At 42.9% G+C, this 14,818-nt stretch overlaps 3 protein-coding genes and 1 non-coding gene across 11 annotated transcripts in view; 1 reads left to right on the top strand and 3 right to left on the bottom strand.

Annotated features, from left to right (window-relative positions):
- The window catches only part of ccdc85cb (coiled-coil domain containing 85C, b), a 31,660-nt gene extending 29,500 nt beyond the window's left edge, over positions 1 to 2,160 (bottom strand). For 4 of the 8 annotated variants that reach the window (XM_055506656.1, XM_055506657.1, XM_055506658.1 and 1 more), the window contains exon 1: positions 335 to 2,160. In XM_055506656.1, coding sequence (XP_055362631.1) covers positions 335 to 1,115 — 781 coding nt within the window. In that variant the 5' untranslated portion in view covers positions 1,116 to 2,160. The remainder of the gene's footprint in view (positions 1 to 334) is intronic. The other 4 variants (XM_029140337.3, XM_029140338.3, XM_029140339.3 and 1 more) reach the window with 1 other exon arrangement.
- A 150-nt stretch (positions 2,161 to 2,310) lies between these two features.
- LOC114849188 (cholesterol 24-hydroxylase-like) lies at positions 2,311 to 6,981 on the bottom strand. Its single transcript, XM_029140336.3, has 14 exons — positions 6,566 to 6,981; positions 6,350 to 6,427; positions 6,117 to 6,198; positions 5,731 to 5,804; positions 5,544 to 5,630; positions 5,308 to 5,446; positions 4,944 to 5,217; positions 4,671 to 4,736; positions 4,445 to 4,517; positions 4,275 to 4,359; positions 4,056 to 4,166; positions 2,870 to 2,958; positions 2,724 to 2,790; positions 2,311 to 2,645 (listed from the first exon to the last, which is right to left on the bottom strand). The coding sequence occupies exons 1-14, from the start codon at positions 6,712 to 6,714 to the stop codon at positions 2,496 to 2,498; spliced, it is 1,524 nt and encodes a 507-aa protein (XP_028996169.1). The 5' UTR covers positions 6,715 to 6,981; the 3' UTR covers positions 2,311 to 2,495.
- A 251-nt stretch (positions 6,982 to 7,232) lies between these two features.
- Positions 7,233 to 12,920, bottom strand: LOC114849186 (cholesterol 24-hydroxylase-like). Its single transcript, XM_029140335.3, has 14 exons — positions 12,667 to 12,920; positions 12,469 to 12,546; positions 12,276 to 12,357; positions 9,850 to 9,923; positions 9,664 to 9,750; positions 9,428 to 9,566; positions 9,067 to 9,340; positions 8,818 to 8,883; positions 8,537 to 8,609; positions 8,370 to 8,454; positions 8,151 to 8,261; positions 7,952 to 8,040; positions 7,806 to 7,872; positions 7,233 to 7,727 (listed from the first exon to the last, which is right to left on the bottom strand). The coding sequence occupies exons 1-14, from the start codon at positions 12,813 to 12,815 to the stop codon at positions 7,578 to 7,580; spliced, it is 1,524 nt and encodes a 507-aa protein (XP_028996168.1). The 5' UTR covers positions 12,816 to 12,920; the 3' UTR covers positions 7,233 to 7,577.
- Positions 12,921 to 12,995: 75 nt separating this feature from the next.
- On the top strand, positions 12,996 to 13,068 carry trnat-ugu (transfer RNA threonine (anticodon UGU)). The gene has a single exon. It is a non-coding gene; the product is annotated as a tRNA-Thr (tRNA).
- Positions 13,069 to 14,818: the final 1,750 nt, after the last annotated feature.

The raw sequence follows: 14,818 nt of genomic DNA, 5'->3' as shown, positions 1-14,818 counted from the left end.
CCTTTAGCGAAATGGGGCATTTCTGCGCCTTCTCCTCCCATGAAGCAGCATTTATTTCCCTCGCCAAACAGATCACGGCGCCTCATCAACCCATGCGCTGGCTAAGCGAGGCTTAGTGTCCCACTGTTCCATCACGGCATGTTTCATCCCAGCTCGGAGCTTTCAGCCGAGTATTTAGGTCTTAAAACAGGGACACCGATTCCTGGTGTCTCAAACACACTGGAGTAAAAGCAAAACACCAGCATCAACTGGAATAAGCACATTCATCAGTGAGGCAGATACAAAGGTTGTGACTGTTTCATCTGTGATTTTACCCACTAGACTGACTTCTGACCTGATTCTGGTGCTCTGCATGCTGCCTCCAGCTGTGTGTCCACACGTGGAGGCCGAGCTGGGGACTCACCGTTCAGGCCGTTGGGGATGCTCCTGTGGTGGTGCGGTGCCGACAGGTCGTCCATGGACCTCCTCATAGTGGGAACCGTCTTGCTGCTCTCCGTCGCGGGCTTGTGTATGTGGTTGTGGTGGTCGGGGCTGCCGGCGCTGCCGGTGCTGGACGTGCTGCTGCCGTCCCCGACATCCCGCACGGTGCCCGTGCTCCCGTTCAGGTTGCTCAAACTGGACTGACTGTCTATGGAGCTCCGGGACCCGGCTCCGTTCCGGTCCTCGTCCAGCATGAGGATGATCTCCTTCAGCTCGGTGTTCTCCCTCAACACGGCCTCCTGGTTGGCCTCCAGCTCCTTGAGCTTCATCATGTAGGCGCCCACCTCCTTCCACATGGCGCTGGCCGTGTAGCGGCCGAAGCGCTGCCACTCCCGGGACAGCTTCTTGCCCTTCTGCCGGTCGTCGTCCAGGAAGCAGCACAGCTCCCGGAGCTCGTGGTTGTCGTCCTGCAGCTTCTGGTTGATCTCCTTCAGGTTGCGGATCTCGTGCAGGTGCACCTGCAGCCGCCGGTTGATGTCCTTCATCATGTTGCCGTGGTCGATCATCAGGCTCATCTTCTCGCCGTCCACCCTCCGCAGCCTGCGGACCAGCTCCTCTTTGCCGCAGCGCAGCAGCTCGTCGTCCGTCAGCTGGCTCAGGTCGTCCTTCGGCGCCTCGGACGGGTTTTTGGCCATGGCTGCCCGGGCTCCGAGTTGCGGTTCGTTCTGGACGTCGGCGTGAAACTAGCGGTCAGAGCTCATTCAGCCAAGCCTCAACTGGGGAATGGTGTTAAAAAACGAATGCATCGTCCGGTACGTCCGAGTGTCGGTGCGTCCTCTTCAACAGGCCCGCGGTGGAGATGAAAATACGGCCGCGGTGCTATGGCAACCCCGGTGTGAACCGAACGCCCTCGCGAATGTTTAATGAGAAAATCCAGCGGAAACTGCTACTAACGTACCGTCACCAACAGAACGCACCATTCGTATTTAGCAGTGATTTTCAAGCACGTCCCGCTCCCAGGAGCGTACGTCAGCGCCGCACCGCGTAGCATCGCAATGTGCGTCCCCCCATTCAAAAGGTGGGAACCGTCAAAAGCCCGAGAGTAGGATCAAATAAACAAACGCTAATTCAGTCCCAGTTCGAAGGTTCCGACTAAACGTGAGACGGTCCAAGTGAACTTCTTTTTAACGGCGGTGCTGGACGCGTTTCGCCGTCAACGGCGCTGAGATAAGCCTCTTTAGCGAGGTGCCGCGTTAGTGGACGGACCTCGGCCCTGCTCGGAATTAGCACGAGCTCCCCCTCCTCTTCCTCCGAACACTCGGGTTTGAAATCATTCAGGGGGATTTCTGCCACGGCGACCAATCAAGGCGACGCGGAGGGGTGTGCGGCAGGTAGACGAGCAGCACGGCGAAGGCTCGCGCGGCACAGGCTCGGCCCCCTTAAAGGAGCAGGGAGACGCGTTCAGGGCGCGCAAAAAGCGGTCGTTCAAACGGGTTTCCAACCCAGGTCGCGAACGTTTTATCCTATTATTAACAGTAAAATTTGAAAGGTTCATTAAGCGGACTGTGGGATGTTAAACAAGCAGATGAATGCTGGAGTTCAAACGTAAATTAACCTTAAAACCCACCACACAATGTAAACATTCAGCACAGAAACAGGACGATAAATCAAAGTACTTGGTGCACACTGCGCATAATTATGTTCATATTTGCAAATGTAAAATTGTATTTGACTTACTATATCAAATTACCAGTGTAGAGACAGTGTCTATTTAAATGCCATAATATAATGAACATTATTAAAAAGTATAAGATGTTTCTGAAATCAGGCATAATGGGTGATAAAGCTCCATTGAAGGGACACAGCGCCCTCTTGCGTGCACAATGTTAATTGTTTTTACATGCGAAAATTGTTTTTATTGTTAATTTGTGGAATAATGGTTCATCTGATATCATTTTCTTTATAATGGTTCAAAACAAGGTATCACAGGCTATATGCTCTGACTAACCCAGTCACCCAAGCCCACCACATGGACTTTTATGGATTGTGATTGTGATGTAGTACTGTATTAGAATCTATTTCTTATCATCCCTGTGTCTGACAGTGCACACTACTCCACTCTTGGGCTTGAGTGTGCCTGTGTCGACTATGTCATAGGTCTGTCCTGGGACAAGGGTGAAGTCGAACCTCTGGAGCAACTTGGCCATCACCACTTTGGCTTCCATCTGAAAACACCACACCAGACACTGGTTTTACTCATGTGGCCTCATGTGTAAGTAAATTATGTGAGGGTTTTGACGCACCTGAGCAAAAGTCTGTCCCAGACATGCGCGTGGGCCAAGGGCAAAAGGGTAATAACAGTAGTAAGGCCTTAAAAAAAGATAAGACACAGATTAGATGCATGAGACTTTCTGAAGAACATGGCGGCACTGAAACTTTGTACTCTTACTTGGGAGCATCTGGATGAAATCTGTCTGGATCAAATGTCAGCGGGTCCTTGAAGAATTTCTCCATTCGTCCAGTTGCATAGGAGCTGAACTGAGTAAATAACAAAACAATTTAAATTTAACACAGAGTTATTTATAAAGTTATTTATTAACCCTTGACATCCCAAGCCTATTTCTGAAACATGGCATAGCTACATTCAAATGAATTTATCTCTACAAGCACAAAGTCTTTTTGACTGCAAAAATTGTCATAATAAATGGGACACTTATGTGCTGTGATGTGAGGTTTAAAAGTTTGTGTAAGTGTTACTGACGCAATGTTTATGAATAATAAAAAGTAAAAATTTTCACTATTATAACTATTTTAATGTAAACAGTCAGATGAGGTTATAAATTCCTAGAGTGAATGTCTGATGTTTTCTACTACTATAGCACATAAAATAGCAATAAAGTCAATGAGGTGTCACTTTACCCATTAGAAGCTATGCAATTTGCCTAAAAACACCAACACGTGATTGACAGGACTCACAGCCACTAAAAATGGTCGATCGCATTTTATGGCCTGATTGTAAATTAAATGCAATGAACAACGAGACCAAATGGCAGGCCAATAATTCACTTCCCAGAATATTGGAATAACAGAGAATGGGCTTGGGTCACTACTAATATGAACCGAATGTGACGATATTTAAATGTTTACAGCGTTTATTTGGCCAACATCTAGCTTAGCGTTTACCGTTCTTTGACTCATAACACATGATAGCTAGCATGCTTTGGTCATATCCTTATATTCCTTAGGATCTTAGGTTTCATTTGAGCCATTGTTTATGTGTTGCATAGAATATTGCAGCGGTAGAGCTATAAATACTAGCGTAGGTGGTGCTATAATCCTAAATACATGCTAACGGTTTATTATATCATATTTTTGTCTGTGCATAAGTCTTGATGCAAATGAATTTATATTATTATTATTATTATTATGCAATTATATAGCATTTAGCCCTGACTCTGCTGTTTAATTTAATGTAAGACATGTTTATATTCCAACATGTTAGGTGCATTTGTTAATGATGTAGCCTGGACCACAACCCAAGGTCTCCAAATTTGGTGTACATGGGGTCTACGATGTTGTCTTGTCATGCATTTTTATATTGAACATATGACTAAAACCAATCAAGAATGACTCACAAAACCTGTGACTCCTCCAGGGATGTGGATACCGTCAATGACCATGTCTTTAGCCATCTCACGTGACGTACCTGGAGCTGTCGGGTAGAGCCTCAGTGTCTCCTTTAGCACCTGGAGGCCAAATACAGTTCAACATGATACATGTGTAGATGATGTCGTTCCTCAGAAAAACTATAAAGTTGTCAGATTGGCACAACTCCCCCATTTTCATGCATGTACCTGTGAGAGATACACGAGCTGCCCCAGGTCGTCATAGCTGATTTCCTGTTTCGTTCCAATGACGTCATCCACCTCTTTCCTCAATCTGAGGCAAAAATCACACAAAGAAACCGCCATTGAGCAGCTGCTGTTCACCATGTAGCTGTATTATGAACTGTATTATTCCCTACTTCTCCAGAATGTCAGGCTGTCTGGTAAGTTCCATGATGCAAAAGGCCAGTTGATTAGCTGTCGTTTCTTGCCCTTAATGGTTATAAGTGACGCAAATGAGCAAATACAGAATACAACAAACAAATACATTCAGTTTATGGTGAATAGCAAATTATGTGCTATTATTATTATTATTTAGGCACCTAATTTGTACCACAGAGGACACACCGTAGGAAACAGGCTCACCAGCAATGAAAAATGTCACAAAGTTGTCCAACATACACTCTTCATCTTCCTGAGTCATGCTTTCTTCTGCAATGAAAATTAAGCCCAAAAAGAAACATTTACACTCACTCTGTAATCTAAGTTGCTGATAATGTCTATGTTACTCTCTGTCAGGTTCTATTCAACATTGTACTTATGACTGCCATGACTGCAAATTAATTGCAACACGAAAAATATTTAAACAGTCATTCCTCTGATCTGAGCTATTAGAACCTGAACTTAAGGGACCAGGACCTTTGCCGGCAGATTTGATGATCTGTGTGAGGATGTCTTTGGGGACGTCTTCACCGTTCTCCATTGCCGTCTTTCTTTCCTGGATCCACTTGGCTCCAGTTGTTCGCAGCAGGTTGCACGCTTCCTTTACTTCCTTGATAAACGGTTTGTTCCTTGGGTTGTACTCGAAGAAGGTGTCTCTTGCATAGTGTACCATCCCTTTTAGAGATGTCTCGATGGCTTTGGGGAAAGGTGAAGTGTTGTTGAGCAGATCTAATTCCACACCAAAAGCAACCTGAGAATTAGCAAGGACACGAACACAGGTTCAGAATCCTGGTTCTGTGCGACACCTGAAGAAGCTCGCGAGACACACTTGAAACAGTACCTTGGCAATCACATCAAGAGTAACACAGTTGACTAGGTTGAGCATGTGGACTTCTTTTTTGTTATCTGCAGCATCGGAAAGTGTACTCATCAGTTTCTCTGCCCTCTCGTTGAAGGTGCCTGTTAAACCTCGTAGATACCTGGGACATGATATAGGTATATTGTTATATAGAGCATAGTCACAGCATTGTACAAAGAACTGATAAAGGGGCGAAAAACTGGATTGAAAGAACTCACAAGCTGCTGAATGAAGGGTCCATAATCCGACGCTGTTTATACCACATGTCATGATCATATGCTGTTATCAGGCCATTACCTAGAAACCTATCAGGGTGGAATGAAGTACATTATTCACATTCCAGCAAAACAAGCTTGAACATTGTTTGTCACGACAAAAACACCTGTAAACTTGCAATATTTTTACCGTTGACCGAACAGGTTGTAAAGTCTCTTGTAGGTGAATTTATCTTTGGGGTACTTGGAGGACATCATGATCTCCTGATGGGTACAAGAGGAAAGTTCAGGTCAACGATCAGCCTAACCTTGTGCTGCCTTCAGGGCTGTGCTGCCATTTTTAAGGGCAGTGGGCCAAAACAAAAAGGACACTTACAAAATATCCAAATAACAGTCATAATTATACACAACTCGTACAGTGAGGGCAAATGGGCAGCGGTTCAAGACACGCCCCCCCCCCGTGCACGTCCCTGGCTGCCTTTTGTGTTGACGATACAATCGATGCACTTTTGCACATTTGATTGTGCGATACATTTCAGGTTATAGTTACAGAAGCGAGGGGGGGGGGGTCTTTACCTTGGTCGCTTCTGGACAGGTCACATAAAGCACGATGTAATGCAGAATATTGGTCCTACAGACGGGCCCATATTTCTCTGTCCTGCAAAGACGGACGTTTTATTTACAGTGGAGAATGAAGAAGAATCGTTCGCCTTGGAAATGATGAACACGTGCAATAAACGCGCAGATGTTGGCTTAATACAAAAACACAAACTGCACCGCGTGTCTGTGACACAATCGCTTGCGTTTACCATTGTAGGAATTGTTCGTGTACAAGGTCCCCTTTTTTCATTGCTCGCACAATCGTAGGTGTGTGTCCGAAGAAGAAACTGAACACAAGAAGAAGAACAACAACAAAAGCAACGCGTTACTGTAAGTAAAAGTCAACTCCGTACTTTAAACTAACGCACACAGTCGCTAAGGCTAATTAACGCATAACGCGTGACGTCACACAGTAGCTAGCTCACCTGTCTCTCGGTGGTCCAGGAATGTGGTCGTATTTCATGTGGATGTATTTGATGTACAAGCAGTAACCGAGGAACGCGACGACGAGCGCGAAGAAAAGCAACGTAAGCGCTTGAGCAGTGTAGCTCCAGAGTACGTGGAAAAACGACATGATGGTGGGTTAAGTTCGGCCGCAGTGCACAGTTAGCTGGTCCGCAGCAAAGTGGAGACTCGGGTTCGCTCGACCTCTTATGTAGGACAGATACAAAAAACTCTTCATGTATCCTGCAGGACTTACGAAAGCACGTTCTATTGGCAACGGAGTTGTTGTTTCTGTACTGAATGTTTATATTATGTGGTTGGTTTGAAAGACGGCATACAGCATTTATCTGCGTGTTTCATATCCCGGGGTCCGCTTCATGAACTTTCACCTTCTTTGCCCGTGGTAAGACGCCCGTGCCCTGGGTTGGAAACCCGTTTGAACGACTGCTTGGAGCGCCCTGAACGCGTCCCGCTGTTCAGGGGGCCGTGGCTGCGTCGTTTCCAATCCAGAGCACGAGAGTCTTACACAAAAAGTGTAAAACCAACCACATCGTACAAACATAAAGTACAAAAACAAACATTCAACGTGCACGTGTGTATATATTTGCGTATACTGCACATAATTATGTTCACATTTGCACACAGATGTAAAATTGTATATGACTTACTTTATTTCTTACTAGTAGTTTTAAAGGTACAAACCAAGTTCAGAGCTTATTCGGTCAAACCATTACGCAAGCAAACTATTATTTTACCCATTAGTAGATGCTAATGATGGTGTAATACATCCAGAAAGTGATACTAATTGTTACAGCTGTTAACAATAGTAATAATTTCATATTAATACACTGTACTAGACTTCACCTGATATCATTTTCTTTATAATGTTTCAAAACAAGTTATAACAGCTATATGCTCTGACTAACCCAGAAACCCAAGCCCACCACATAGACTATTATGGATTTTGATTATGATGTAGTACTGTATGAGTATCTATTTCTTATCATCCCTGTGTCTGACAGTGCACACTACTCCACTCTTGGGCTTGAGTGTGGCGGTGTCGACTATGTCATAGGTCTGTCCTGGGACAAGGGTGAAGTCGAACCTCTGGAGCAACTTGGCCATCACCACTTTGGCTTCCATCTGAAAACACCACACCAGACACTGGTTTTACTCATGTGGCCTCATGTGTAAAAAAATTATGTGAGGATTTTGACGCACCTGAGCAAAGTTCTTTCCCAGACATGCACGTGGGCCGAGGGCAAAAGGGTAATAACAGTAGTAAGGCCTTAAAAACAAATAAGACACAGATTAGATGCATGAGGCTTTCTGAAGAACAAGGCAGCACTGAAACTTTGTACACTTACTTTGGAGCATCTGGATGAAATCTGTCTGGATCAAATGTCAGCGGGTCCTTGAAGAATTTCTCCATTCGTCCATTTGCATAAGCGTTGAACTGAATAAATAACAACAATTTGACACCTAGTTATTCATTAAACAATGCTGTCTTTTTATGCTTTGTTACACTAAAAGTATAAATCAATTTATTTTTAATATGAGACTCACTAAACATGTGACTCCTCCAGGGATGTGGATACCGTCAATGACCATGTCTTTAGCCATCTCACGTGACGTACCTGGAGCTGTCGGGTAGAGCCTCAGTGTCTCCTTTAGCACCTGGAGGCCAAATACAGTTCAACATGATACATGTGTAGATGATGCCATTCCTCAGAAAAACTATAAAGTTGGCAGATTGGCTGAACTCCCCCATTTTTATGCATGTACCTGTGAGAGATACACGAGCTGCCCCAGGTCGTCATAGCTGATTTCCTGTTTCGTTCCAATGACGTCATCCACCTCTTTCCTCAATCTGAGGCAAAAAACACACAAAGAAGCCATTGAGCAGCTGCTGTTCACCATGTAGCTGTATTATGAACTGTATTATTCCTTACTTCTCCAGAATGTCAGGCTGTCTGGTAAGTTCCATGATGCAAAAGGCCAGTTGATTAGCTGTCGTTTCTTGCCCTTAATGGTTTTAAGTGATGCAAATGAGCAAATACAGAATACAACATGATAATGACATCCTTTATGTATAAGGTAGAATGTTATGACAGAAATAAAATTCAGTTTATGGTGTGAACTAGTGAATGGCACATTATGTGCTATTTGTGTTAATTATAATTTAGGCACCTACTTTGTACCACAAAGGACACACAGTAGGAAACAGGCTCACCAGCAATGAAAAATGTCACAAAGTTGTCCAACATAAATTCTTCATCTTCCTGAGTCATGCTTTCTTCTGCAATGAAAATTAAGTCCAAACATTTACACTTTGTAATCTAAGGTGCTGATAATGTCTATGTTAGTCTCTGTCAGGTTGTATTCATCATGCCATGACCTCAAATATATATGAATATATAAATAATCGTTCTTCTGAGTTTTTGATCTGAGCTATTAGAACCTGAACTTAAGGCACCAGGACCTTTGCCGGCAGATTTGATGATCTGTGTGAGGATGTCTTTGGGGACGTCTTCACCGTTCTCCATTGCCGTCTTTCTTTCCTGGATCCACTTGGCTCCAGTTGTTCGCAGCAGTTTGCACGCTTCCTTCACTTCATTGATGAACGGTTTGTTCCACGGGTTGTACTCAAACAAGATATCTCTTATGTAGTGCACCATCCCTTTTAGACATGTCTCGACGGCTTTGGGGAAAGGTGAAGTGTTATTGAGCAGATCTAATTCCACACCAAAAGCAACCTGAGAATTAAGGACACGAACACAGATTCAGAATCCTGGTTCTGTGCGACACCTGAAGAAGCTCGCGAGACACACTTGAAACAGTACCTTGGCAATCACATCAAGAGTAACACAGTTGACTAGGTTGAGCATGTGGACTTCTTTTTTGTTATCTGCAGCATCGGAAAGTGTACTCATCAGTTTCTCTGCCCTCTCGTTGAAGGTGCCTGTTAAACCTCGTAGATACCTGGGACATGATATAGGTATATTGTTATATAGAGCATAGTCACAGCATTGTACAAAGAACTGATAAAGGGGCGAAAAACTAGATTGAAACAACTCACAAGCTGCTGAATGCAGGGTCCATAATCCGACGCTGTTTATACCACATGTCATGATCATATGCTGTTATCAGGCCATTACCTAGAAACCTATCAGGGTGGATTGAAGTACATTATTCACATTCCAGCAAATCAAGCTTGGACATTGTTTGTCATGACAAAACACCTGTAAACTTGCAATACTTTTACCGTTGACCGAACAGGTTGAAAAGTCTCTTGTAGGTGACTCTGTCTTTGCAGTAGTTATGGGACATGAGCATCTCCTGATGGGTACAGGAGGAAAGTTCAGGTTAATCTTAAGCATTTTGAAGCAGGTCCTGTCCTGCCTTTTGTGTTTACAATACATCAGTGCACTTTTGCACATTTGATTGTGCAATACCTCTGCAGGTTACAGTTCATCTGCTACAGTTCTGCCTTCAATACAGTTGCACCTCGTGAGCTCACTTACAAACTGCTAACACTTGGACTACACCCGACATTCTGTGACTGGCTCCTAGTCTTCCTGACTGGCAGTCTGATAAGATTCCAATCCAATCCAACTTTATTTATGGGAGCACTTTAAAATGAACACTGTTGGCTAAAGTGCAGTAAACACTTTAAATAAATACACAGTGAAATACAAAAAAGTAGATAAAAGCAAAGAAACAGTAAAAGCGCTAGAGGCCAATATCATACTAAATAAAAATGCCAAAGAAAAGTAGTGTGTTTTAAGAAGACATATAAAAATAGGTAGCGAGTCGTCCTGCTTAATTTGTAGGGCCAATCATCAGAAAAATGCTCGGTCTCCTCTAAGTTTCCTTTTTGTCTTAGAGACAGCTAGGATTAAGTGATCTGCTGACCTAAGAGAGCGTGAAGGGACATAAGGCTGGAGGAGGTCGGATAAATACCGAGGAGCAAGACCATGCAGGTATTTAAAACAAATAAAACAATTATAAAATTGGTCCGAAAACAGACCGGGAGCCAGTGAAGAGATGTCAAGGTCAGTGTAATATGCTCTCGTTTTTTCGTACCTTTTAAAAACAGGACAGCAGTGTTTTGAACAAGCTGTAAGTGACATCTGACTAAGACCACCGTACAGTGCATTGCAAAAGTCTAGGCGGCTGTAGTAAAAGCATGGATTAAAATCTCAAAGTCTTGCCGTGAAACAAAAGGCTTTGCTTTGGCCATCTGTTTTAGGTGGTAGAAGCTACACTTAACCACAGATCTAATTTGGTCATTTAGCTTTAGACCACTGTCCAGTTTCACACCCAGGTTCATTGCTGTAGGTGTATATTGTATATCATAGGTGCTGCAGTTGCTTGCCTGGACTTTGGAGACATCACTGGGATCGAACAGCAAGACCTCAGTTTCTTTATCATTAAAATGTAAAAAATTGGTTGCCATCCAGGCCTTGACTTTCTCAATGTACTGTAAAAGTTGAGCGGTGGAGTATGCATTCTCTTTTTTTAAGTGGAACATAGATTTGTGTGTCGTCAGCATAAAAGTGAAAGAAATGTTGTGTTTCCGGAAAATCGAACCAAGAGGCAATAAATACAGGGTGAAGAGAAGAGAAGAGAAGAGGGGCAAGTATGGACCCCTGTGGTACTCCACACATTAGAGGCGCTACAGAAGACTGTGCGGTTCCAACACTGACACAGAAGGTTCTCCCTATTGAATAGGACCCAAACCAGTCTACGCATCTCCTAAAATTCCCACCTAGTTCTCTTGGCAGAACAGGAGTAACTGATGGTCCACTGTGTCAAAGGCAGCTGTCCAAGTCCAACAGTACCAAGGCAACACAGTGGCCAGAATCAGTGGCCAAAAGAACATAATTAAAAACCTTCAGCAGAGCTGTTTCAGTGCTATACCAAGGGTTTAAACACAGACGGAAACATCTTGTGGATATTGTGCTCATCTAAGAATGCACTCAGCAACTCAGAGTAGACAATTTTCTCCTAAACCTTGGAAAGAAATGGTAGTTTGGAGATGGGTCTATAGTTTGTGGGCACGAAAGAATCTAAGCTAGGCTTCCTAATTAAAGGTGTCACCACTGCGTGCTTAAAACTTACAGGAATACCACCACTTGCTAGGCGGCATTAATAATGTTCAAGACATAAGGAGACAAACAGGGGAAGAAACCTTTAAAAAGATGAGGTGGGATTGGATCATTGGGAGATCCTGCAGGCTTCATGTGAGTCATTATTTCTTCTGAGAAAAGTAACAGGCTCAAACTGATCGAAAACAGCTGGGCAAGTAGCACAGAGACAGTCAATAGAAGAAGAGTTAACGAGGGCCCTAGTGCTCATAACCTCATCGATAAAAAAAGGTCAAGAAGTTCTTACATACTAACACAAACATACACACACTCAGCCACCAGCCTATGAAATGGATAACTTTCCACATCCATCATAGAATCTGTCTCATCTGTTAACATGTTGCTGCCATTATGTCATTGCCTTGCTAATGATACTGCCGCTACTATTTGCGCATTCTATTTTATTTAATTAGTATTACGCTATTTGTATTCTATTTCTAATTTCACGGCAAAAAGAAAAAAAATATTTCATTTTACAGGAATCTCGTTTCCTCACTGTGCATATGACAATAAAAACTCTGGATCAAAGTGTGGGCTGTACCTTGGTCGTTTCTGGACAGCTCACACCAAGCACAATGTAATGCAGAAAATTGATCTTATAGACAGGCCCATATTTCTCTGACCTGGAAAGAAGCACGTTTTAATTAATAAGTTTACACCAAACGTAATAAAGGCACAGATGTTGGCTAAAAACGAAAACACAAACTCCACTGCGTGTCTGTAAAATCACTTACCATTGTAGGAATTGTTCGTGTACAACACCCCCTTTATTCATTACTTTCAAAATCGTATGTTTGTGTCCGAACAAAAAACTAAACACAAGAAAAAGAAGAAGAACAATAACAACAACGAAGTTAAAATAAGCTCGGTATGCTCACAGTATCTAAGGCTAATAATGCATAACGCGTGACGTCATACAGTAGCTAGCTCACCTGTCTCTCGGTGGTCCAGGAATGTGGTCGTATTTCATGTGGATGTATTTGATGTACAAGCAGTAACCGAGGAACGCGACGACGAGCGCGAAGAAAAGCAACGTAAGCGCTTGAGCAGTGTAGCTCCAGAGTACGTGGAAAAACGACATGATGGTGGGTTAAGTTCGGCTGCGGTGCACAGTTAGCTGGTCCGCAGCAAAGTGGAGACTCCGGTTTGATCGAGTGTTATGTGCTACATAACACTCGATCAAACAAAAAAAACTCTTCCTGTTTCGAGCGCAGGCTTAATAAGATTCAAATAGCCATGTGACGCACCAGCCGCCAATACGGGCTCCATAGCTCAGTGGTTAGAGCACTGGTCTTGTAAACCAGGGGTCGCGAGTTCGATCCTCGCTGGGGCCTGTACAATGGGAAGTTTTTTTGTCGTTTTTTACCCTTTAATACAAAAGGGTAAGATGATGTTTTTCAATTCAGCTACTAAATTATTAATTTTGGCCTTACTTCTTGCAATCTAAAACTGTTTATTTCTTAGTTTCCCGGACTAATCAAAATATTCAATAAATGATAATTATTTAGAAAACAGCTCTATACCAACTGCAAAATTGATTCATTGACTGATTAGTTTGTTTTGAATATGTTTTATTATATATTTTATAGAACAAGGAATAAAATACATTTGTTCTATAGGCTTCTACAGTATGAGACACAATGTCACAGCTACTGTACTGTACTTTAGTATTAACTGTACAACAACAGAAACCACAGAAACCAGCTTAGCAACAACTTTCCAGGTCCTTAAAAAAACAGTTAAAAAAAAGCTATTGTGTGTGTTCATTGAGGCTGAATGAGGCATCCACCCACTCCACCTTTACAAGACACAGAGGTGAGTAACAGTGTTGCTCATCCGTCAGGATATAGATTCAGCACAGAGATGCAAGGGAGTTCCTCCATGACTCAGAAATATAATCAGCGATGCCAACCAGAGCGTGGACCTACGTAGATAGATCTGCCTCACACATCAGATCAGCTCAGCTGGTGAAGCAGGAAACCCTCCCTCGATTAATGCAATTACACTCAACTCCAGGAGCACAAGAGGGAGCAGTTTGTGATGAAGCCAAACGATGCAGAGTGTGAGCATCGAGAATTAAATGTGCACTTATGTTTGCTTGTGTAAATATATCGGCTGATCATTAACCGCGTTTAGCGGCGCTAAAATAGGCTAAAAGGCTGTGACAAAGTCAACAGCGGAAAGGACAAGGTCTGATTTGAATGAGCTTTGTTGCTGCTTTAACAGCACGTCATAAATGAACTGACGCTGCTGCGTTGATGGTGAGTTTAAATGTGAACACGTTTTAATGCTTAACTTATTTCAGATAAACATTAAGGGCTTTTCTCATACACTCACCTACTTTAGGCAGTGAGCATCAGACTGATCTGAGTCCCACCCTGTATACACACTAAGTGTCCTTAATTAAGAGAGAAGAGCTAATTTACAGGAACCTTGTTTAGGCTGATTGAAGTAAAATCCAGTCCTATTTTCATTTTATCATATTTTACTCCATTTCATTTTATCTTTGGAGCAAAACCACTTACTTTGGCTTCAAAACCAAATTTCACCCTCAAACAATATCCTTGTCCAGCCTTCCTCATGATCAACTATAGTACAATTACAGTGGCTCAAATGTCATCCCAGACTGCTTGTCCTTACTTGTTTTTCTCCTCCTCTTCTTCTTTAAAAAATTGTTTCATTACTCAGTGGATTCATTGTTCCAAAAGTCAAAGAACTGATTTAGAGCCTTTAATATATCAGTTTTTTATATATCATCACACGCAGGTCTAAACAGCTGCTCTAATGTCATGATGACACGTTTTGTTTGCAAAAGGTTCTAACCGCATCCAAACACTTGAAATATGCAGCAGAGGCTCATTTTGCCTTCAAACAATACAACCTGCAACCAAGTATAGTCATTCATAGTCAGTCATAACACAGTGGACAACACAATACAAACCACTGATCTCAGCGTGAACCAGTGCTTCATTGATCGTCATTGGAGCCTGTTTGTTGTCTTTGTAGTTTATGTCAAATTTACCGTTTATGCATAAAATTCGATCCAGATGAAGAAATGCTTTGATTTATTGAATCCATGACATT

This window comes from Betta splendens, chromosome 24 (assembly GCF_900634795.4).
Source record: "Betta splendens chromosome 24, fBetSpl5.4, whole genome shotgun sequence".
In the NCBI taxonomy this organism is placed as follows: Eukaryota; Metazoa; Chordata; class Actinopteri; order Anabantiformes; family Osphronemidae; genus Betta; species Betta splendens.
Note: the sequence above shows the minus strand (reverse complement) of the source record. Positions and strands in the feature narration are given on the sequence as shown.

What these genes read in the sequence shown, in the direction of transcription:
- LOC114849188 (XM_029140336.3), bottom strand. Translation starts at nt 6,714, where the DNA reads ATGTCGTTTTTCCACGTACTCTGGAGCTACACTGCTCAAGCGCTTACG. An exon ending in CCTGTCCAGAAGCGACCAAG is followed by an intron (nt 5,805 to 6,116) that starts GTAAAGACCCCC and finishes TGTACCCATCAG; the next exon opens with GAGATCATGATGTCCTCCAA. An exon ending in TACAACCTGTTCGGTCAACG is followed by an intron (nt 5,631 to 5,730) that starts GTAAAAATATTG and finishes CCACCCTGATAG; the next exon opens with GTTTCTAGGTAATGGCCTGA.
- LOC114849186 (XM_029140335.3), bottom strand. Translation starts at nt 12,815, where the DNA reads ATGTCGTTTTTCCACGTACTCTGGAGCTACACTGCTCAAGCGCTTACG. An exon ending in AGCTCGTGTATCTCTCACAG is followed by an intron (nt 8,262 to 8,369) that starts GTACATGCATAA and finishes TTTGGCCTCCAG; the next exon opens with GTGCTAAAGGAGACACTGAG. An exon ending in TTTCATCCAGATGCTCCAAA is followed by an intron (nt 7,873 to 7,951) that starts GTAAGTGTACAA and finishes TTTGTTTTTAAG; the next exon opens with GCCTTACTACTGTTATTACC.